The 25,055-nt window shown below is 37.6% G+C and overlaps 3 protein-coding genes across 3 annotated transcripts in view; 1 reads left to right on the top strand and 2 right to left on the bottom strand.

Moving 5' to 3' along the window:
- The first annotated feature begins 1,282 nt into the window (after window positions 1-1,282).
- si:dkeyp-28d2.4 (B-cell receptor CD22) overlaps window positions 1,283-25,055 on the top strand; it is a 165,397-nt gene continuing 141,624 nt past the window's right edge. Inside the window, exons 1-4 of the mRNA XM_087846039.1 lie at window positions 1,283-1,322; window positions 1,480-1,863; window positions 2,769-3,074; window positions 3,160-3,420. Coding sequence (XP_087702165.1) covers window positions 1,283-1,322; window positions 1,480-1,863; window positions 2,769-3,074; window positions 3,160-3,420 — 991 coding nt within the window. The remainder of the gene's footprint in view (window positions 1,323-1,479; window positions 1,864-2,768; window positions 3,075-3,159; window positions 3,421-25,055) is intronic.
- On the bottom strand, window positions 6,814-12,566 carry LOC148101390 (cell adhesion molecule 3-like). Its single transcript, XM_087845709.1, has 7 exons — window positions 12,524-12,566; window positions 11,912-12,295; window positions 8,787-9,092; window positions 8,444-8,704; window positions 8,201-8,288; window positions 8,001-8,040; window positions 6,814-7,074 (listed from the first exon to the last, which is right to left on the bottom strand). Exons 1-7 carry the CDS (start codon window positions 12,561-12,563, stop codon window positions 6,814-6,816), a joined length of 1,380 nt encoding a protein of 459 aa, XP_087701835.1. The 5' UTR covers window positions 12,564-12,566.
- Window positions 16,471-21,684, bottom strand: LOC118453465 (myelin-associated glycoprotein-like). Its single transcript, XM_087845708.1, has 6 exons — window positions 21,612-21,684; window positions 21,032-21,412; window positions 18,999-19,304; window positions 17,634-17,894; window positions 16,698-16,788; window positions 16,471-16,540 (listed from the first exon to the last, which is right to left on the bottom strand). The coding sequence occupies exons 1-6, from the start codon at window positions 21,682-21,684 to the stop codon at window positions 16,471-16,473; spliced, it is 1,182 nt and encodes a 393-aa protein (XP_087701834.1).

Genomic DNA, 25,055 nt, shown 5'->3' with positions numbered 1-25,055 from the left:
TTTGGACCTGCAGCGGAGTTTAGGCCCAGACACGGTTAGTGACGTCAGACTTAAAACCCGGAAAGCCGCACGATTTTTAAAATGAAGTTGTTAATCCAACAGCTAATCCAGCAGCTAATCCAGAAGTTAATCCCTGAGCAAACAGGAAAGGCAAATGGATTTTGAAATGCAGTTTATTAAAGAGCAATTGGAAAAAGGATTTTGAAATGCAGTTTATTAAATTGGAATTCAAAAAATGAATTTACAAATGCAGAATTTATTCTACAATTCATTATTTAAGCACAGAATTCTTTATTTCGATGCGCGTGGCTCTTGTGGTCCTCCATAGTTTTCAGATGATTTCTTGTGGTCATAATAAAAATGAGTAAACAGAAGTTAAAGCACTCAAATAAGGAACTGGTTTCCACAGAAACAGAAGCAGTACTGCAAAATTGAATCTCCACATACTATAAAACCTTTAATTTGGGTTATCATGTTCCTTTAGGATTTATATGCCAACATGCTTTGTGCCTTCTGTTACGTTTTGTTATTTATTTGGGGGCAAACTTGAAATAAATGTCTCAAATAACAAGAAACTTGTCTTAAGTGATCAGATCTATGGACTAAGAGCACAACTCAGGAGTGGGATATAAAATGAAAATTCTAAATTTACGTTATTAAACAAGTATACAAAGGTCAAAGTAACCAGTGATCACAGAAAATGAAGAGCAGAATTGGCAGGAATAAAAAAATTGGAAATCTTTGGATATCCTTGGAATACTCAAAGACAAGTAAGCAGACAACTGGTGGAAATGAGCGGCTTTATGTATGAGGGACATTTTGAGGGAATGGGGAACAGGTTAGAATGTGAGAGGAGGGTCAGCACAAATGAATCTAGAGGCAGGTGGGAGTGGCAGCATCTGAAGTGTCAGCAGAGTGCATGATGGGAACATAAAAAGACTGACTGAATAAAGAACGACAGAAAACCGAAAGCGTCACAGGCCTGTTTGCTTTGACATTACAACATCTAAACAGAGAAGTGTTTCACTCACTCTGTTTCTGCTAAAATCACACATCGTCTCTCCTCTGTAGCAGCCTGATCATTTGGTAAGACTTTTTTTTTACATATAGCAATTATATAAAATTGTATAATACTCTAAAAAGTAACTGCCTTAATTTACTCCTTAGGTCTAGAAATTTGTGACATGATTTTCTGTTTTAATCTTTTATTTGTGTAATTATGGCTTTTTATATTTTCTTTATACAGGTGATGAGTTTTGTGACAGTTCAGTCTGTGAACATCATGACAGACATCATGTTACTGAGTCTCCTCTTTATTCCAAGTGAGCCATCTCATTTCAGTCATTTACAGTCTGACAGATCAGTGAAGATAGATATACTTTACGAAGTAAATCCATGGCTCTTGGAGTCGATTTTGTCATTATAAATTTTATCTTCATTTAGATTTGCACCTTTTAACTTTGCTCTTACCTTTTCCAGGGACTTTGGCTGCTTGTCTTCAAGATTCACACCTGTTGATCACTGCACCAACAGAGATGGAAGCTCTGAGTGGATCGTGTTTACAAATCCCATGTAACTTTAGTGAAATTGGAACAGAAAAGTTTGACAGCACAAGATCTGTGTTTGGAGTGTGGATGAAAAATCATTCGGATGTTTTTGCACATCCAAACAATGTGATTTTCAACAGCAGTGGGACAGTTAACATCTATCCAATGAATATTACAGCAAACCTGAAGGAGAAACACTGCACCACTCTGTTTTCCAATTTAACCACAAATTATACAAACACATACTACTTCAGAATTATGAACTGGCCCTACAGAGCAACAGCTGTTTGTGATCCTCTTAAAATAACAATTAAAGGTGAGAGCGATTTCTTTCAATTTATTAAGATCATAAATCCAAAACAGCTACAACTTTTGTGTAAACAACACAAAGCAGTTGTGGAAATGTGCAAATCAACCTGTTTAATTGATTTGTATTCAGATCAGAAATTAATGGAAAATTGTAACTTCATTTCATGAGAAACAAAGACATGAGAAATGAAAAAAAAAAACTTATAATGTGTTCAACAGTGCTCCATAGTAAACACAGTTTTACAACCTAAAATACAAACTATATTTCACACTGTTAACAAACAGTGATATATTTACTTCACAGAGTTCAATAACCACCTTGTTCAGAAGACCTTAAGCTACTTGTGCAAAGCCCTTAAAAATGAACAAGCCTCCAGCAAAACTGCAAGAAAACAGAAAATTAAAAATCCAAGAAATTATTCAAATGAAGAAAAAACTCAAAGCAACAAATTAAATTATCAGTTAAAGCATGAATGCAATAATGCAAAATACACAGTGTGAATGCATATTCATGTTTGTATAACAACTTGATTTCAAAGGAAAATAACTAATGGTCATCGCAAACTAGAATCCTACTGCGATTCTCTCTGTTCTCCACTATTGCCTGTGCTTACAATGAGATACAAAAAGAGCATTGTTCTCTGACAGCGATTGAAAATTATAACATAGTTTGCAATGGTATTTTGTACAATATCTTATTTACTTTTTTTACGCACATTGTTTTAGTTCTTCAAACATATTTAGAGAACCACAAAAAATTAAAAACATGTTAAATATGTATGCAAATACTTTTTGTCCACTACATAGGGTGTATATTGTTTATTATCCAATGGTATCACTGATCTCCATCTATTTCTTGACTCTATTTCCTGCGTTATTGGTGTAAAAAAAATGTTTCATGTGAAACCACAGATTCTCCTTGGAGGCCCAATATTACAATCCCAGATGATCTGAGGGAGAAGAAGTCTGTCACTATAACCTGCTCAGCTCTCACTCCCTGTCCACACTCCCCTCCTCAACTCACCTGGAATCTCACACAAGACTCTCACAACAAAATAGAGAAAAACACAGATGGAAGCTTTACAACTAAAATCCAGCAGAACATCACTCTGTCAGACACACATGATGGAAAGAAGATCAGCTGCTCTGCCAGATATCCTGTGAACCAAGGAAACAACACCAAGACAGCAGAGACAGAAGAGACTCTCAGTGTTTCATGTAAGACACTCGGGGGGTTTTGTTTGTTTGTTTGTTTTTCCTGTCATTAAAAAAATGTTTACAGGACTTCATTTTTTTTCTCCAGATGCTCCTAAAAACACCTCAGCATCCATCAGTCCATCAGGTTTGGTGTCAGCAGGCAGCTGGGTGAACCTGACCTGCTCCAGCAGAGCCAAACCTCCAGTCAGTAACTTCACCTGGTTCAAGAAGAGCAGAGATGGAGCTGTGAAAGTATCTGAAGGAGAGATTTACAGCTTCAATGTAACAGATGGAGGAGTTTATTACTGTGTGGCCACTAATGATCTGGGTAATCAGACATCAGCAGAGATTCGTGTGGCTGTTGCAGGTAACAGCTGTAGCCAAGATCTGTTCTCAAATTAGTTTTTCTTTGTGTCCATGCAAAATTAATTGTTGTTACTTGATCTTTTCTTTAGGTCTCATTTCATCTGGAGTCACACTGTGGCCACTTATTGGTGGAATCATTTGGATTGTTGACCTCTTACTTCTGTAATGTTATTCTGCTTAATGGTTTTTGTTTGGTAAGTATCAAACTTCAAAGCAAAAAACAGAAAAAAAGTTGCTGACACAAATATGTTACCTGCACATTAAAAATATTTGTTTCCAATCACATTTAATTTTTATCAAATCTAAATTAAACACAATACATACTGTACTCAATTTAACTGCTGTTTATTTCTTCCTGGTGATTAAATATAGCTCTATAGCTATTGTTTATGATCATGTTTATACAGTTTTTCCATGCTCAGATGCTGTGTGTGCTCTCCTGTGATTTATTTGTATGTTAGATATCTTGGTATAAATGTCTCAGAGTTAACAAAAATGTTGTTCAAATGATGTCCAAATGCAACAAAACCTTCCTGAAAGCAATTCTGTAAAGATTAAATGTGGTACTGTGATACTTCTGATTCATCACACAATAATAAACTAAGTACAATTTTTGACAAAGTGGGATTTTGCCAAAATGTTAGTGAAAATTAAAGGGTTGCCATTAAAGCATGTTTTATTAAAAAATATTAAATTAAGAACTCTGCCTTATCAAATAGAATAGAATAGAATAACCCTTTATTTTAATTGTATATGTACAATGCAATTATGAAATTAAGCAGTTACCAAGTTGTATTTTGTGTTCTTCACATTTGCAAATTTGAAGTGGCAATACATTACAACAACTGGAATTAATGTAATTATTAAATCTTTTATTCAAATTCTTGGATTTTATTTGCTTGATGTTGTGGAAAGCTTTGCTGACTAAAAAAGGCCTAAGACACACGTGTTAAATTTATAAGTGTTTAACTACAAAGTCTGACATTCATCAACATCTTCTTCACTGAACTTTTTTACACTCTGTGAATAAACTCTGTGAAAGAACTTCCTCAGAGTCAAGCTGTCCTACAAATACAAAGAATTCCAGTAATTCCACATATCATCAGGGTCTTTCAGTCAGAAAACAAAATAAAACAGCGACCAATGATTCTGCAGTGGGTTTGGGGTTATTTTATTTATTTACTTTGTTCCAGATTATAAATGGTAGGCAGTTTTACTTATTAAAGTAAGACACATATGGACTAACAAGGTGTTACAATATTACATTTTATTTTTCAAATCTCATTAATTCTTATGTACCACAAACAGTGTTGGGAAGGTTACTTTTAAAATGTATTCCATTACAGATAACAGAATACATGCCCCAAAATGTATTCTGTAACATATTCCTTTACGTTACTCAATGAGAGTAACGTATTCTGAATACTTTGGATTACTTAATATATTATCATGCTGTTTACAACTACGTGAATGTACTATTGCTGTGATTTATTACTGTTACTGAAGGTCCGCGGCTCCAAACCGTAGTAAAGGGACCTCTGGCTAGTACGTTGGGTTCTGTGTCGGGCTCGTAGCCGAAAAATAGCTTTACTTTGTTGTCTGGGTCAAGTTTGCTCGGGAGAGACAGAGAGAGGCGTTGAACGGCTGCTCCAACGGAACTTGTTATTTTTGGCACTCTTGTCAGGCACTCTTCTTGGCTGCAGTGGTTATTATTATATTTACATGCTTCCAGCTCCCGTTTTTGCTCGATGACAACTCGTACTTTTCCTTTTTTTCCCTCCCTCGCTCACAGACACATAACGGGTATGGCAGTCCATTCTCCCTGCAGCACGGACTACACTGCCTATGATGCTACATTCTTTAGAGCTATACCTGTAGCATTCTGCCTATTAGCTTAGCACAACAACAACGAAAAGGCACTCTCTCACCCTGTAACCATGGCAACCGTAACGCTGCCGCCTGGAACAACAGAACATAGCTGTCAAAAAAAACCCAAACAGTCCTGACCCGTGACAATATGAAACAAGGAGGTACCCCCGTGTAATCCATTTATGTCAACAAAGTAACTGTATTCTAAATACCACCTTTTTAAACGGTAACTGTAACGGAATACAGTTACTCATATTTTGTATTTTAAATATGTAACGGCGGTACATGTATTCCGTTACTCCCCAACACTGACCACAAAGCAAGACATACAAAATAATTATCCTAAACACTCATTCAACACAGTGAGATGCATTTAACATCAAAGGATTAATGAAAAGTATCAAAAAACTGCAAATGTGTTTTATCCAAACACTTACCTGGTGGTGTAAATCTGCAGTATTTATTTTATTAATGCAGCATGCTGACTAAAATGCTGAAGAAAAGGGATTAGAATAATTTAATCCTGGAATTTATGGTAATTCATCCAGCCTTTTATGAAAGCAATCAACAAAACTCCCAAAGTGGTGCAGGTCATGTATGTATTAAGTACTTTTCCATTATATTTTCAACAACAGCGTGTTAATCCCACAGCTGAACCATGAGAAAAAACACACTGCTGCTATTGAATCTAATTGTCATGAAGTTTCTGCCTTGTGTAAAGAAGGTAGATTCACATACACTCTGTGAATGCAGATTAGCTGTATTCATTGTTCAAAGTGTGTTTAAGGCTGTTTAGAGCAGGACTGTGGAGACTAAATGTAGGGACAATGACTGGTAAAGGGAGAGAGTTGGCTTATATGATGAAGGCAGATATACTGTGTTTTCAGGACACCAGGTGGAAGCAAGGTCAAGAGCACTGGAGGTGGATTCATGCTGTTCTACCATGATGTAGATAAGTGAAACAGACTGGGGGTAATGCTGAAGGAAGAGTGCTGGAATACTGTTGTAAAAACAAAGAAAATGTCAGAATCATGAGTTTGAAGATGGAAATCGAAGGTGTGATGTCTTGCTGTTGTCAGTGTGTATTCCCCACAGGTTGAATGTCAGTAGAAAAAGAAATTTTAAAAAGTTAAAAAAGAAAGTTAAAAAGGGCTATGAAGAGATTTGGGGTAGGTATGGTCTTAAGAAGAGAAGGACAGATAGTGGATTTTATGAACAGGACTGAAATAGCTGTGGTTGACATCTACTTCAGGAAGGAGGAGGAACATAAGATGATGAATAAATGTGGAGGAAGTTGTACACAGGTGGACAGAAGTTGCAATCTGAAAAGAGACAGGAGACAGTGAGGTGGTGTCGGGGGAGAATGTAGGTAGGCAGCATCATTGGGTAGTCTGTAGGAGGACTTTGGAACTCAAGAAGATGGAAGGTAGAGGGGAGGATTAAATGGTGGAAGCTAAAGAATGTTACCCAGAAATCAGAGAAAAAGAGTTTCCTTGCAGTCATTTGGACGAGTTTCTTCTTCTTGTTATTCCACTACAGTTCTCAATTTTTCTTCAGGAAAAAGTTCCTCTTGGCCATGAGCACTCTGTGTTGAGCTGTTTTCTGGCTTGTTGACTTTCACCTGTGCGTACACCGTATCCTGCTGCTCACCTCTGTCCCGCACTGAGTCAGAGGGCACTTCGTATCCGAGCGTAGAGAAATTGATCTCTCCATAATGGATGTTTTCTTCCTCTCCTTCTGTTTTACTTGCTGGCTCTTCATCAACCCGATGTTCAGTTATTTGAATCTGTTGAAATAAAACAACAGAAGGTTCTATGATTCTGTGAGTTGGGTCTATTTTTATTCATGTTTTTAGACATTTTACATTAACCTTCCTTTTTTTCCTTGTTTCAAAAACGGCATTAAAATGTGTTTAACAATAGAAAACCCCTTAGATGTTGGTTTTTCAAATTCAAATGGTATAACAAAAAATGGCAAGATAACATAATCCACACCATCATATGACAACTAGGGCAGCATGGCACCACTAAATGTCACAGAGATGACTCTACAACCCAAAATATATGCAGTTTCCCCTTTTGAGTAAATTGTCCAAACATTTCACCTGGTAATCTCACTACCTATCTGAAAACAAACGTGCCATTCTGGAGATGGCAGATATGGATCAATCCATTTAGGAATAAGGCTGTAACATGACAAAACGTGTGACAAGCAAAGCATTGAAAACACATTCCAGATATATTAATGCCCTGCCGTAAGAGAGGTCTGGGACAATTGAGTGAAGTGGCTGCCTTAACTCTACAAGCCTAGCACTGAAGTAACACCCAACAGCCAGCTGGTTCCATTCAGACATAAATGTTTGTTATGTGTTGGTGTAGAGCAACACATAATATGGCAGCTTTCTTAAGATAATAATGAGTGGATGCAACTGGATGAATGCAGTCATTCTGCACTGTGAAAAAGGAAAACTCTGATATTCACATATAGGTTTTTTTCATGCAAAATGGTGTTGGCATTTAAAATTAAATGGCTTTATTTTAGATCTTTGGTGATAATGGGACAATTCTGACCCTGAGAACAACAGCTATATATAGAATGTGAAGACAACAAAAGGGTTAAATAGTTAGACTGCTCTGATAGAAATATTACAATAAATACGTATCTGAAGAATCAGGTAACACTACAGGTAGTGTTGTATTTCAGTTTTCTTACCTGAGTCTGTGGTTGAGTTTGATGCTTTGACTTCAACCACCTGGAAGACGTCAGAGACAGTTGTATTAACTATATTCTGTTTTAGTTTAAATATATGTTTGAGCAAAGTCAAGTGTGATGGAAAAAACAGTCCTTATTATAAGGTAAAAATGAAATTAACTAACTGACTCATGTGTTTTGCTTAGATAGACGATACTTACCAAACAAAGACAATCAAACAGAGTAAGATTAAGAGTACAATGATTCCAATGATTCCTCCTATACGTGGACACTGGGATGAAACATGACCTACAGAAAACAGCAAGTAAAAAACAAATAAAGCATGATTTAATGTTGACACATTGATCCAGGCTGTTCTTGTTCACAACCTGAAGTTAGATGAAAGAAAAAGAAAAAAAAAGGAACGTTTTGGAGAATAACACATTTATGACTTTAGCCTTTACCTCCAACAGTCACACGAATCTCTGCTGATGTCTGATTACCCAGATCATTAGTGGCCACACAGTAATAAACTCCTCCATCTGTTACATTGAAGCTGTAAATCTGTCCTTCAGATACTTTCACAGCTCCATCTCTGCTCTTCTTGAACCAGGTGAAGCTGCTGACTGGAGGTTTGGCTCTGCTGGAGCAGGTCAGGTTCACCCAGCTGCCTGCTGACACCAAACCTGATGGACTGATGGATGCTGAGGTGTCTTTAGGAGCATCTGGAGAAAAAAAAAAGACATATCCAATAAATCATGTTGTCCTATATGATTCAGTTCCAACAATAAACTCTGATTGTCTTACATGAAACACTGAGAGTTTCTTCTGTCTCTGCTGTCTTGGTGTCGTTTCCTTGGTTCACAGGATATCTGGCAGAGCAGCTGATCTTCTTTCCATCATGTGTGTCTGACAGAGTGATGGTCTGCTGGATTTTAGTTGTAAAGCTTCCATCTGTGTTTTCCTCTATTTTGTTGTGAGAGTCTTGTGTGAGATTCCAGGTGAGTTGAGGAGGGGAGTGTGGACAGGGAGTGAGAGCTGAGCAGGTTATAGTGACAGACTCCTTCTCCTTCAGATCACCTGGGATTGTAATATTGGGCCTCCAAGGAGAATCTGTGATTTTACATGAAACACAGTTTGTACACTGATAATACAGTCAAGAAAAAGATAGAAAAACGTGACAACATTGAATAAAAACAATACAAGATGTGACAATTACTGATTACTCCCAGATGTGTGCTCCTCAAACAGCAGCACATCATTCCATGATTTAAAGACCCAGCTGAGAAACAAAATCATTGACATATTAAAGGCTGAAAGCATTACAAAAGCATTTCTAAGGCTTTGTGATGCTGCATGAACCACAGTGAGAACCATTATCCACAAAATGGAGAAAATCTGGAACAGTGGTGAAGTTTCTTGCCAACCTTCCAAAATTACTCAAGAGTGTATTTATGATTCATCCAGGAGTTCACAAAAGACCAGTGTTGGGTAAGTTACTTTAAAATAGTAACTTAGTTACATTACTAGTTACTTCTATCAAAAGTAACTCAGTTACTTCAAGTTACTCGTTACTTTCAAAGTAACTAGTTACTAGGGAAAGTAACTTTGGTTTTACTCAGAATTCTCTTGTTAATGTGTTGCTTCCATAACTTTGCCAGTCTTCTAGCTTGCTTACTTGCCACAAGTGCACTGTGCCACCTACCAATAGAAAGGAAAAGATAATACATAATGTGCATATTTCCACGAGAGAAATCCCATGCCTGGACCGTCATTGACTGCTGCCATGATTCTAGCCTATGTCACAGCGTCATGTGTGCCTTTTACATCCAACACAAAAACTGCAGTCGTGATGCTTTGATTGTACTCAACTTACTGTACTGTAACTCGGAAATTCTGCCTTCTGAATAGGAAGATGTAGGTAACACCAGACTGCAGATGAGCTGCATACAGGGCTGGACGGGGACAATGAAAGAAGAAGAGGCAGCTGTGCAGCGTAAAGACAGAATAACTCCAGCTTTGTGCCTTTTTCATTGTAGCTGAATTACGGGACAAACTGTTCCTTTTCGCCTCAATAAGAAACGCGTAATATTTTCTCTGAATACCAGACGGGACGGTTGGCAACTCTAATAACTTATGAACAAAATAAAGTTCAACATTAACTTCATAGCACCCACCCAGCTGTATAGAAACTCCGTCATGCTAGCTAGTACGCAGTACGGGAAAAAGTCAGAATAACGAAAATAAACTCCACCTAAACTTGGTTTATATCTGACCCAGATAGACTGCAGGTCATAACTTCTTACCTGAAGTTCAGTTCACACTTGGACCGGCGGCAGCCTCGGGTCTCTTTTCCTTCTGCGTCCCCTTTCCCTCATCCACCTGCTGGCCTCCACCACTTGCTAATGTTACAGAATCTGTGGTGGAAGCTCCGCGATAGCCACCACACAAAGTAACGAGTAACGAGCCTATCTAAATCCCAGTAATGACTAACGCGTTCCTGATTTTGGCATAATAACTAGTTACCATGCTCGTTACCACAATAATAACGTAGTTACTGTAACGCGTTACTTAATAACGCGTTAGTCCCAACACTGCAAAAGACCCCAGAACTACATCCAAAGAACTGCAGGCCTCCCTTTTCTCGGTTAGGGTCAGAGTTCATGATTCAAAAATAAGAATAAGCAACTGGGCAATAAATGGTCTCCATGGGAAAGTTTAAGGAGAAAATAAATAGAGCTAACAGAACACAAAGGCACAACTTACATCTGCCAAAAATACTCTTTCGAGTAACAAGATGAAACTTGAAATTTCCTGTTACAACAGGCATAAAACTAACAAAGCATTTCATCAAGAGAAAATTATACCAACAATCAAACATGGTGGTGGTTGTGTGACAGTCTGAGGCTGCTTCAGGATGATTTTCCCTAATTGATGGAACAATGAACTCTGATGAACTCTGATCTCTACCAGAAAATTCTGAAGAAAAATCTCCAGCCAATTGTTTGTGCCCTGAAGCTCACTTGGGTTATGCAGCAGGACAAAGGTCCAAAACGCACCAGCAAGAAAAAAAAAAAAAAGAACAAACAAACTCAGGCTTACATCCCCCCAAAATTGTAATGCTTTGGTCTTGCTTGGAAAATCTTTGGAAAATGTGGTTGTGATGTGTTTTTAAAGCAAGTGCCATTTTTCATACAGGGTCAGACAGGTCTGCCTAAACCCTGGATGTCCCCAAATACATAAAATGACCATTAAAAAGTGAATGTTTAAATTTACTTAGGTTATATTTGTTTAATTGTGAACTTTATTGCATTTCAAACATGCAGAAGTGACAAATACGCAAAACCTATTTAAGTTTTTAATCACTAGCAGAAAGGATTTCTCCTTTTGCGTCTCCTCTAAGTGCAGGAATGTTAGGAATGTTGGGAAAGAGATGTAAAGATAAATTTGTGTCAGTTAGTTAGTTTGTGTTGATGCAGCAGTAACTTCTGAAGGAGTCACTACTTATTCATTTGAATGATTTCTTCTCTTTGATTTTTAATTTTCAGTTTTCTTGCAGTTTTGCTGAAGTTGTGTTCATTTTTAAGGGCAAGCTGAACAAGCTGGTATTGACCTCAAGGAGGTTTGAGTAATATGTGTTAAATATATCTGTTGACAGTGTGCAGTACAGATTTTTAAAACCTATGTTTACTGCAGAGCACTGTTAAATACTTTTTAAACTTATTTTTGACTGAATCCCAATTTTACTGTTCACAATAAAGAATACAAAATATAATATTATGATAATATCTGCATTACAGTTCACTTTACAGTTGTGGTCAAATAAACAGACTGATATTAGCCTCTTTATTTGACCATAACTGCTTTTTGATGTTTAAACTGCTAATGATTGGACTTTATATTCTTAATAAATTGAAAGAAAACGTTCTCACCTTTAACTGTTATTTTAAGAGGATCACAAACAGCTGTTGCTCTGAACGGCCAGTTCATAATTCTGAAGTAGTATTTGTTTGTATAATTTGTGATTAAATTGGAAAAAAGAGTGGTGCAGTTTTTCTCCTTCAGGTTTCCTGTAATATTCATTGGATAGATGTTAACTGTCCCACTGCTGTTGAAAATCACATTTTCTGGATGAGCATTAATGTTGTTATTGTGTTTAATCCACACTCCAAACACAGGTCTTGTGCTGTCAAACTTTACTGTTCCGGTTTCACTAAAGTTACATGGGATTTGTAAACATGATCCACTCAGAGCTTCCATCTCTGTTGGTGCAGTGATGAACAGGTTTGTAGGATCAGGACAAGCAGCCAAAGAGTCTGGGAATCCAGAGAGGAAAAAATAAAAGTTTTAAATCTAAATGAAGAGAAAATTCATATTTACAAAACTGACTTTAAGTCATGGGTTTGCTTTTTTCTCCTGTTCTTTCTACACCTTCGGTACAAAATGTTTCACTTAATTTACAAATATAAAATGTGTGACTTTGTAAAGTTTCTCTATCTGCACTGAACTGTCAGACTGTAAATGACTGTAATGAGACGGCTCACTTGGAATAAAGAGGAGACTCAGTAACATGATGTCTGTCATGATGTTCACAAACTGAACTGTCATAAAACTCATCACCTGTACAAAGAAAATACATAATTACACAAATAAAATATCAAACCAGAAATTATCTTTTATAAGGTGTTTGGGTTTTTTGTAACATGCACAATTGCTCAAATTTTAAAACAAATGTCTTACCTAATGATCAGACTGTTACAGATGAGAGACGACAAAGTTAAAGTCAATGTGTGATTTCAGCAGAAACAGAGCGAGTGAAACACTTCTCTGTTTAGATGTTGTAATGTCAAAGCAAACTTTTAGTTTTCCGTCTTCTTTATTCAGTCAATCTGCTTTTTATGTTCCCATCATGCACTCTGCTGATACTTCAGACGCTGCCACTCCCACCTGCCTGCCTCCACATTCACCTGTGCTGACTCTTCACTCACACACTAACCTGTTCCTCATTCCTTCATTGTGTCCCTTGTACTCAGAGTCGCTCATTTCAGTTGTCTTCTTACTTTGTTTTGTCCGATCACTTTTTTCTGTCCTACAATCTGATCTTCATTATTTGTGACTATTGGCTGCTTTGACTTTTTGACCTTGCATTTTTTCCCTTAAATAAAGACTTTTAAAATCTTATATCTCACCCCTGAGTCACAATCATTCTGTAACATAAATGTATTTTTATAATAATTGTTTTTGAAGACAAACGTGTTATGACACAGTATCACGACCTATGTTACCCCAGACTAGCACTGCTTATTTCAAACTTCTGTTGTCTGTGCATTCAAGGCAGTGGTGGGAAATTTTTCATGTGTGTTTCCCACACTTACTGAAATAATAGCTCAGGTGCCAATTTAATCATTTGAGCCCCCAAACCCCCTTTTTGATATGTCTTCTTCTCAGTTTGCTGGCTGGATTTACACAGTGCTTTTCTTCTCTTACTGAACATTCTGATCACGTTTAACAACATGTCACACTTTTTGTATACATCCATAGCCTACAGCATTTCACCCAATGGTAGCTGGACATTTATTTCAAGATTGCTCCCATATGAATAACAAATCCCATAAGAAGATACAAAACATGTTGGCAGGAACATAAAGACTCAAATTTAAAAAGCTGAAGTATGTGGAGATTACATTTTGCAGAACTATTTCTGTTTTTGTGGAAAAAAGAGTTCCTCCTTCAACTTCTGCTTCTTGCTATAACCACAAGAAATCACCTGAAAACAGTTATCACAGGTGAAGTTAAGACAAAAACTGAACTTAAAAAGTGGCAGGATGTTGTTTGTGTAATTTCACTAAACTGTAAAAGAGACACATTTATACTTTTCATATTTCTTGTTAATGTAATGCTACTTCACTACAGTTCTCGTATTTTCTTCACCTCAGTGTAGAGTTCTCCGTAACCTTCACTCGTGTTTACATATCCTGCTCTCCTCTTGGGTCATAGAAAAAAACACTCCAGATTAATAGAGAAACCCATTTATATGGCAGCTTTTGGCTGACATGTAAATCTATTCATCAACCAATAAATGACTGATTAAATAAAAGCAGAAACATTTAAACACATTGGGGAAGTGACAAACCTTTGCAATTTTTTTTCCTCCACACATGATGTCATCTAAATATTATCTCTAGTGATTTAGTCAGCCTTTTATGCACATATGAACACACAAATCAAACTCAGAGCTCTCTGAAGAGAAGGAAACTACTGAAGTGTAATGTTCATCAGTGATAAAAGTATGGTCTATATTAATCATCAGATACATCATATACAAACCAGTTACATCTATATAAAGGTCTAAATGACATTAAAGTCTAATGTCCAAACAGGATTTAAAGCAGTTTTTCTATCTAACATTAACATAGTAATACCTGCAGCAGGAGCAGGGGTTTTTTTTCTTTAGAGAAAGGATCACTCCCAAAGAGAGACAACTGAAAATATGTGGAGGCAATATAAAATGCCAGAGGTGTGTGATGCTTTATAATAATAAAGACATTTACTTCATAAATAAAACTAAAAACCTAAAAATTACAGAAGTGCAGGAAAAAGTTTCTGTCAGTGCAGCTTTGTTAGGGTAGGGTCGCAGCGGCTGTGACTACTACGTAGCTGGCCAATGTCTGTCTGTTTCAAGGCGGTACTACGAGGGAGGCTGCATTTACAGTAATCAAGCTCAAATTGTGGAGTGCGGCTGGGCTGTGCTGCAATGCGCCCATCAGGCAGAGACAGGGCCGAGATAGGAGGTTCCTCCATGGATTTCTGGCTGGCGTGGTCTCTATGTAAGAAGAGGAATTCCTTCGCTGGTTTTAAATATAAGGAACATTTACCCGAGCGTGGCTGGACAGTGGTATCAGGGGGTTGGGGGGGGGGGGGGGGGGGGGTTGTTAGTTTATGTGAAACATTGTATTGTATTATTTCTTGAATAGTGCGTATTTATTGCTGTCAGCAGGGGTTTTAGCATGCAGAGAGCATTTTTATTGCATAAGCATCTTTTAAAATTGTGTTTGTTAATTCCATTTTTTCTTCCTTCTCTGGAATAAATGGCCTGTTTAAGACCTGTTTAGTCTCTGTGCCCTGAGCTCTGATTCACTTGCTCCCCTCCTCCTTGCATACGAAATAACTTTCTGGTGGGAAATTTAGACCTACCAGCTTTTGTGGCTACACATGCCATGTCTAGCTTCAGCTTCACTAGTTCAGGTTATAGTTTATTTGTCGCCATTGCCTTTTTGTTTCTACATTTTTTTAACAGCCAGAATAAAAGGCTCGCTTTTTGTTAAACTTCATTACTCTCCCTCTTGTTTTCTACTTTTGGGTCCGCTCCTCAAACACACCGGCCACCCAGATCATAACAAATACATTATCTAAACTTAGCAGGTAGCTAGCATCCAACACAAATAACTTGACAAAATGTCTTTTTTATTTTATTGGTCAGAGTTCTGGCCTCAATAAAAGAGTGGCTACTTAGCATTGATATGTAAAACAGTTTTGAAACTGGGTTTTTGGAGACCTGTGATGTAAAATTTTCTGTCTCTAAAGCACGCAAAAATGTCCCCCCCACCCCCACCCCCACCGACCCATGTGAAAATAATAAGCAATAGCTTTAAATGACAAAAAAGTGTTTAGTAGCCCTGTATTTCGCATTGTTCAAATTTACATTAAGAGAATCTACGATGAATGTTTCAATAAATCTGTTTCAACAAACAAGTGTTATTTTCTTTTCCTTTCTCCAGTCAACAGATTCAGTGTAAATGTGTCTTTGTAAAGAATCTCTATCTGCACTGAACTTTCATACTGTAAATGAATGAAATGCCAACTTGGAATAAAGAGGAGAATGAGTAACATATTTGTTAGGAAGTTCGCAGATTGTCTGTCACAAAACTCATCACTTAAATCAATCAAAAGATTTAACCTGTTCCTCATTTGTGTAAATAAAGTTTTCATATTTTATAGGAACACAATCATTTATGACAGTTGATTCAACAGAAACTGTATCAGTTATAACGTACATTTATTTAGAACCACCAATCTGACACAACAAACCACTGAATGAGCACATTTATGTATTTATGGAACAAATAATATCTTAAAAAATGAACGCACACAAAGAATCAGTACACAGAATCACTGACCACATGATTAAGAAATGTTGTTGTAAAAGCTGATAGAAACTTTGTTTGTTTTATCAGTTATTCACCAGTGAAGTAAATCAGCCACAAACAGACACTTTATCATTCATCATATCATATCATATACACAGTAACACCACAATAAGTACAGAGTCATTGTTGTGCAGCAACACCACGCTATGATGTTAGTTAACTTAAACAGTAGGTTTCACAAATATTAACATTACTTTGAATCCTATACAGATGTTTCAGTCAGCATGCAGATGTTCACACGACTGATGTCCAAGATTTTTGTCCTCCTGTTGCACTAGTTTGGACTATGATGCAGCTTGATTCATGTAGATGGTTTCTGTCTCTGGTTTGTTGAACTGTCTTGATCTAAACCAGCTTAAGAAAAAAAACAAATTGAAATGAAACTAGTTTTTGGTTCATTTTTGTAGTTATGAATAATAAAAATCTACTTAATAGACTCAAAATAGAAGTGAAATTAACCATGTAGCCTGTAAATAGTTATAAATGACGATCATAGAAGCAGCTGACTCACCACTCAAATAAGACCAGCGTGCTCACAAGCAGTATGATTCCCACAGTCTTCACTACAATGCAGACACCAAACAGTTTTCCTGACTGTTCATCTGCAAGGCAACAAGATTTTAGAGCAACAAAAAGATGAAATAAAAGAAAATTGAACATTTCACATTAACACAGCCCCCTGAGGTGACACAACTATGATGCTTTCTATGTGGCTTTGTCCTGTTTTCTCTTCCTTTTCTTAGATACAACTAACTTGCAGCTAACTCCAGTCATCATTTTTGCCTCAGACTAGTCTTGAGGCTTAATTTTTCAGCTTATTGTAGAGTAGTGTGACTAGAAAAGTTAATATTATCACCTTCTATTATTTTGTGACCTTTTTTTTTATTGTGCATTTCTTCTTTTCATGATGAAAGTGGCTGTGCTGTGTTTTTTCAGCTAATTTAGGATAACGTTAATGTTTCTTTTATAGTTTTTTTTACCGCCCTTATGAATATAAATGTAATATAATAAATATAATAAATAATAAAAAAATTAAAATATGTTTAGAAAATGTCTGTATTTTTCTTGTCTCTTTTTTTAGCACTTTATGTAAGACAATTACTTTCTGACATCAATTTACAGTTTAACGTTGAAATATTGATGCAAAATGCATTTGATTACCACTTGAAGTTATATATGGTGCTGGTCAGAGGGCCTGGTGGTGCCAGTGTTCGGCAGCCTCGCCTCTGTCAGTGCACCCCAGGGTGGCTGTGGCTGCAATGTAGCTTGCCATCACCAGTGTGTGAATGGGTGGATGACTGGATGTGTAAAGCGCTTTGGGGTCCTTAGGGACTAGTAAAGCGCCATACAAATACAGGACATTTACCATTTACCATTAATGTTAGTTTTCGTGGACACAAAAAATGAAAATATGTGAATACAACACATCAGTAGCTTCAGCCTTTACCTGTAACAGTCACCTGGATCTGTGCTGATGTCTGATTACCCAGATCATTAGTGGCCACACAGTAATAAACTCCTCCATCTGTTACATTGAAGCTGTAAATCTCTCCTTCAGATACTTTCACAGCTCCATCTCTGCTCTTCTTGAACCAGGTGAAGCTGCTGACTGGAGGTTTGGCTCTGCTGGAGCAGGTCAGGTTCACCCAGCTGCCTGCTGACACCAAACCTGATGGACTGATGGAGGCTGAGGTGTCTTTAGGAGCAACTGGAGAAAAAGAAAGAAAATGATATCTAGGGATGGGTACAGGTATCCAGTGCCATGATGGCACCGGTTCTGACATAAACGGTAGTAACCAGACCGAAAAGCAGCGCACATTTCGGTGCTTTATTTCGGTGCTTTTTTTTCCCGAGCTGTGACACAGTTTAGATTCTAACCAATCATTTTACGTTTCCGAGGATAGTAGGCGGGTCCAGGTACGTACGTTCTTTTAGAGCGATTAGAAATGTCCAAGGCAAAGCGGTCAGAAGTCTGGCTGTACTTCATAGCAAAAGATGCAAACTCAGCAGCCTGCAACAAGTGCTTTAAGCTGATACTGTGATACTGTCAAAGGAGGTAACACCTCAAATCCGATGAAACACCTGGCGACGCATAGCGTTTTTTTTAAAAGCCGAGAAATGCGCCCTATTTGATAGCTTGCTGCGAGACCTCACACCGTGCACATCTTCCGCGGGTGTGGTGCCTGTTATCGGACCCGGAGTTAGCAACATCCCCCAAAAACTCGAAGAGTAGAGTCCTGGCCCCTAGCCCTGCCAGTGTAGCAGAAATGATGACGGATGATGACGGCAGCAGCAGCCGTTCTTCTCTGCGTGAGTAGCTTAATGTTGTTCGTGTGTAATTTACGTTGAGTAGGCTAACCACGTTATTACATTAATGCATGTAAGGTGAACTAGCAAACATCATCATAGCTACATGCGGCTGTCTTCTTGTTTGATGGCAGATACTCCCTTCACCCTGGCTAAAAAGGCAAGTTAAACATGAGAGGTTTTTGGACAAAGTTTGTTTTTTTTCCATTGTTTAAGCACTGCTTCCAGCCAAGAGTGATACCATATATGCCCCATAGCTGCAGAAAAGGCTAACATTGTTATCTTTTTACAAAAAAACAGCTGAACATGAGAGGTTTTTGGACCAATTTTGTGTTCTCCATTCTTTAAGCACTGGTTTGAGCACCGTTTAAGCACCGGCACCATTTCAAAAGTACTGGTTTGGCACCGGTATCGGATAAAACCTAAACGATACCCATCCCTAATGATATCTCATAAATTATGATTAGTTGGAAGGAATAAAAATAACTATCTCTGATTGTCTTACATGAAACACTGAGAGTCTCTTCTGTCTCTGCTGTCTTGGTGTCTTTTCCTTGGTTCACAGGATATCTGGCAGAGCAGCTGAGCTTCTTTCCATCATGTGTGTCTGACAGAGTGATGGTCTGCTGGATTTTAGTTGTAAAGCTTCCATCTGTGTTTTCCTCTATTTCGTTGGGAGAGTCTTGTTGGAGATTCCAGGTGAGTTGAGGAGGGGAGTGTGGACAGGGAGTGAGAGCTGAGCAGGTTATAATGACAGACTCCTTCTCCTTCAGATCACCTGGGATTGTAATATTGGGCCTCCAAGGAGAATCTGTGGTTTCACATGAAACATAGTTTGTACACTGATAATACAGGAAAGACAGAATTTCCAAAAAAAAAAAAAAAAATTTAATTTTACATTCAAAAATCATGAAACTGAAAGGACTCAGCATATACTTTTTTTTTAACTCTCAAAGAGCCGAAGAAGAACAAAACTGTTTCTCCAAACATTAACATAATGGTAGTGTTTAACAATAGAAAATAGAGAAAGAAAATATTTCAATAGGCATATTTCTGTAACATCTGACCTGTTAATAATACAATTAGACTTTTCATTGGTTAATACTAATATCAAAAGTCTCTTACCTTTAACTGTTATTTTAAGAGGATCACAAAAAGCTGTTGATCTGAACGGCCAGTTCATAATTCTGAAGTAGTATGTGTTTGTATAATTTGTGGTTAAATTGGAAAACAGAGTGGTGCAGGCCTCCCTTTTCTCGGTTAGGGTCAGAGTTCATGATTCAAAATTAACAATAAGCAACTGGGCAATAAATGGTCTCCATGGGAAAGTTTAAGGAGAAAATAAATAGAGCTAACAGAACACAAAGGCACAACTTACATGTGCCAAAAATACTCTTTCGAGTAACAAGATGAAACTTGAAATTTCCTGTTACAACGGGCATAAAACTAACAAAGCATTTCATCAAGAGAAAATTATACCAACAATCAAACATGGTGGTGGTTGTGTGACAGTCTGAGGCTGCTTCAGGATGATTTTCCCTAATTGATAGAACAATGAACTCTGATCTCTACCAGAAAATTCTGAAGAAAAATCTCCAGCCAATTGTTTGTGCCCTGAAGCTCACTTGGGTTATGCAGCAGGACAAAGGTCCAAAACACACCAGCAAGAAAAAAAAAAAAAGAACAAACAAACTCAGGCTTACATCCCCCCAAAAATGTAATGCTTTGGTCTTGCTTGGAAAATCTTTGGAAAATGTGGTTGTGATGTGTTTTTAAAGAAAGTGCCATTTTTCATACAGGGTCAGACAGGTCTGCCTAAACCCTGGATGTCCCCAAATACATAAAATGACCATTAAAAAGTGAATGTTTAAATTTACTTAGGTTATATTTGTTTAATTGTGAACTTTATTGCATTTCAAACATGCAGAAGTGACAAATACGCAAAAACCTATTTAAGTTTTTAATCACTAACAGAAAGGATTTCTCCTTTTGCGTCCCCTCTAAGTGCAGGAATGTTAGGAATGTTGGGAAAGAGATGTAAAGATAGATTTGTGTCAGGAGGTTAGTTTATGTTGATGCAGCAGTAACTTATTCATTTGAATGATTTCTTCTCTTTGATTTTTAATTTTCAGTTTTCTTGCAGTTTTGCTGAAGTTGTGTTCATTTTTAAGGGCTTTGCACAAGCTGATTAAGGTCTTCTGAACAAGCTGGTATTGACCTCAAGGAGGTTTGAGTAATATGTGTTAAATATATCTGTTGACAGTGTGCAGTACAGATTTTTAAAACCCATGTTTACTGCAGAGCACTGTTAAATACGTTTTAAACTTATTTTTGACTGAATCCCAATTTTACTGTTCACAATAAAGAATACAAAATATAATATTATGATAATATCTGCATTACAGTTCACTTTACAGTTGTGGTCAAATAAACAGACTGATATTAGCCTCTTTATTTGACCATAACTGCTTTTTGATGTTTAAACTGCTAATGATTGGACTTTATATTCTTAATAAGAATGAAATGAAACTCTCTTACCTTTAATTGTTATTTTAAGAGGATCACAAACAGCTGTTGCTTGGAACGGCAAGTTCCTAATTCTGAAGTAGTATGTGTTTGTATAATTTGTGATTAAATTGGAAAACAGAGTGGTGCAGTTTTTCTCCTTCAGGTTTCCTGTAATATTCATTGGATAGATGTTAACTGTCAAACTGCTGTTGAAGATCACATTTTCTGGATGAGCATTAATGTTATTATGTTTAATCCACACTCCAAACACAGGTCTTGTGCTGTCAAACTTTACTGGTCCAGCATCACTAAAGTTACATGGGATTTGTAAACAAGATCCACTCAGAGCTTCCATCTCTGTTGGTGCAGTGATGAACAGGTTTGAATCCTGAGGACAAGCAGCCAAAGAGTCTGGGAATCCAGAGAACAAAATTAAAATGTGCAAATCTAAATGAAGAGAAAATTCGTATTTACAAAACTGACTTTAAGTGTCATGTGTTTGCTTTTTTCTCCTGTTCTGTCCACACCTTCAGTGTACAATGTTTCACTTAACTTATCTCTATCTGCACTGATCTGTCAGACTGTAAATGACTGTAATGAGACGGCTCACTTGGAATAAAGAGGAGACTCAGTAACATGATGTCTGTCATGATATTCACAGACTGGACTGTCATGAAACTCATCACCTGTACAAAGAAAATACATAATTACACAAATAAAATATCAAACCAGAAATTATCTTTTATAAGGTGTTTGGGTTTTTTGTAACATGCACAATTGCTCAAATTTTAAAACAAATGTCTTACCTAATGATCAGACTGTTACAGATGAGAGACGACAAAGTAAAAGTGGTTTCAGCAGAAACAGAGCGAGTGAAACACTTCTCTGTTTAGATGTTGTAATGTCAAAGCAAACAGGCCTGTGATGCTTTTGGTTTTCTGTCTTTCTTTATTCAGTCAGTCTTTTTATGTTCCCATCATGCACTCTGCTGTCACTTCAGAAACTACCACTCCCACCTGCCTGCCTCCACATTCACCTGTGCTGACTCTTCACTCACACGATAACCTGTTCCTCATTTCCATCAGTTGTCTTCTTAACTGACTTTTTCCTATCACTCTATTCCTGATCTTCATTATTTGTGACTATTGGCTGCTTTGACTCTTTGACCTTGCATTTTTCCCTTAAATAAAGACTTTTAAAATCTTGTATCTCACTCCTGAGACATGCTGTTGGCTCACAATCTTTCTGTCTCAACACTGTAACATAAATGTATTTTTTAACAACTGTTTTTTAGACAAACGTGTCATCACACAGTATCATGACTTGTATTACCCAAGACTAGCACTGCTTATTTCAAACTTCTGTTGTCTGTGCATTCAAGGCAGTGGTGGGAAATTTTTCATGTGTGTTTCCCACACTCACTGAAATAATAGCTCAGGTGCCAATTTAATCATTTGAGCCCCCAAACCCCCTTTTTGATATGTTTCTTCTCAGTTTGCTGGCTGGATTTACACAGTGCTTTTCTTCTCTTACTGAACATTCTGATCACATTTAACAACATGTCACACTTTTTGTATACATCCATAGCCTACAGCATTTCACCCAATGGTAGCTGGACATTTATTTCAAGATTGCTCCCATATGAATAACAAATCCCATAAGAAGATACAAAACATGTTGGCAGGAACATAAAGACTCAAATTTAAAAAGCTGAAGTATGTGGAGATTACATTTTGCAGAACTATTTCTGTTTTTGTGGAAAAAAGAGTTCCTCCTTCAACTTCTGCTTCTTGTTATAACCACAAGAAATCACCTGAAAACAGTTATCACAGGTGAAGTTAAGACAAAAACTGAACTTAAAAAGTGGCAGGATGTTGTTTGTGTAATTTCACTAAACTGTAAAAGAGACACATTTATAGGTTTCATATTCCTTGTTAATGTAATGCTACTTTACTACAGTTCTCGTTTTCTTCACCTCTTTTACACCTCGGAGCTCTTTGTAGCCTTCACTCGTCTTTACATGTCTTGCTCTCCTCCTGGGCCTGTCACGGCCCGGAGGATCAGCAGGCCGCTGATTAGTGGCTTTGTCTCTCTCTCTCCCTCTCTCTCATTCTCCCTTCTCTATCTCTCTCTTGCCAGGGCAGAACTCACTGCGGGTTCACGCCCTCGGCCCACGCCCCTCTGAAGAGGAAACACCTGGGCCTCATCAGTGCAGGCAGAATTTAAGCCAGGGAGTGGCTTCTACTCTTCGCTGGATCGTTGTGTGTGACTCGCATCAGTGCAGCCTAGCTCAGAGGAAGTTCGCTTTCGTTTCTCTGCCCAATCCTTCTAACGTGTGTTTGTTCTGTACATAGATCCCCTGGATCGACCTTGTGTTCCCTGATTGGATTCCTGTTTTTGCGAGTGTTTGGAGAGAGACTGATTGCGAGTTGAGATTGTCTGAAGAGGAGCAAGTGTCTTTTTCCCTACCTGGATTCCCCCGCAGCCTTTTTCCCTGTCACCGCTTTGTATATAGCACCACCCCTGGACTACTTGTATGTACACCTGGTGGAACTGTAATAAATCTCTACATTGTGCCTCTAAGCTTCTGAGTCCTGCGTGTGAGTCCTCAAGCGAACCGTGACAGGGTCATAGTGCCCCAGGTTTTTTGTTTGTTTGTTTGTTTGTTTGTTTTTGTGTTTAGTTTTTGTCCAGTTGTAGCATGTTCACCCCCCTAAAAATATAGATGTGGACACATGTGTCATACTTCAGTTTACTAACACATGAAAATGCAAATCTGTGATGTGGTTTAACATCTCCTGACAGCAGATGTAAAATAATTAATTGTAACTATTAGGCTCACCTGATGTCACTGCACAACAAACTGTCGTTATTGTGGTGAAGCTTCTCACGATATGTGATTTAGAGACACAGCAGAGAAACCCATTTATATGGCAGCTTTTGGCTGACATGTAAATCTATTTATCAACCAATAAATGACTGATTAAATAAAAGCAGAAACATTTAAACACATTGGGGAAGTCTGTTATCAGTCAAAGTTTCTGCCACCTGTGTGAGTACAGGCACACAAATCTCTGTGACAAACCTTTGCAATTTTCTTTCTTCCACACATGATGTCATCTAAATATGATCTCTAGTGATTTAGTCAGCCTTTTATGCACATATATGAACACACGAATCAAACTCAGAGCTCTCTGAAGAGAAGAAAACTACTGAAGTGTAAATTTCATACCATATCAGTCATCAAATACATCATATACAAACCAGTTACATCTATATAAAGGTCTAAACAACATTAAAGTCTAAAGTCCAAACAGGATTTAAAGCAGTTTTTCTAACCAACATTAACATAGTAATACCTGCAGCAGGAGCAGGGTTTGTTTTTCTTTAGAGAAAAGATCACTCCCAAAGAGAGACAACTGAAAATATGTGGAGGTAATATAAAATGCCAGAGGGCTCCACTGTATTATATCACAGTAGATGTTAAACTATTAAATGGTGTGTGATGCTTTATATTAATGAAGACATTTACTTCATAAATAAAACTAAAAACCTAAAAATTAGTGTATAACAGTTCACAGAAGTGCAGGAAAACGTTTCTGTCACAATTTCCTATACAGTGGAACCCCGACTTACGAAATTAATTTGTTCCCGAAGGTCTTTTGTAAGTCGAAAATTTTTGTAAGTCGAAGCACCCATCGTGCCTTTTGAGTGAACGATAGGCTATAGGCTAATTGCTAACTGCAACAACAATACTTCGTTCAAGTGGAACAGCGAAGCACAAGTACGAAAGCCAAGGGGGTTGTCACATGATTCGGCATTGTGGGCATTGTAGGCATTCTGGGCTCAGCCAATCAGAGCCAGCGGATTTCGTTACGCGGGCATATTGCCGTATCACGGGCAGAAATATTGCCCTTAAGTGGCTTCATAACTTGAATTTTTTGTTAAATGGGGTATTTGTAAGTTGGGGTTCCACTGTATAGGGTTAGACCCCTGTTTAATCTTCAGATACTTCAGATTCACAGCTCCATCTCTGCTCTTCTCAAGTACAAAG

The sequence above is a fragment of the Neolamprologus brichardi genome, chromosome 9, assembly GCF_056152115.1.
Source record: "Neolamprologus brichardi isolate AB-2024 chromosome 9, ASM5615211v1, whole genome shotgun sequence".
NCBI classification, from domain to species: Eukaryota; Metazoa; Chordata; class Actinopteri; order Cichliformes; family Cichlidae; genus Neolamprologus; species Neolamprologus brichardi.
Note: the sequence above shows the minus strand (reverse complement) of the source record. Positions and strands in the feature narration are given on the sequence as shown.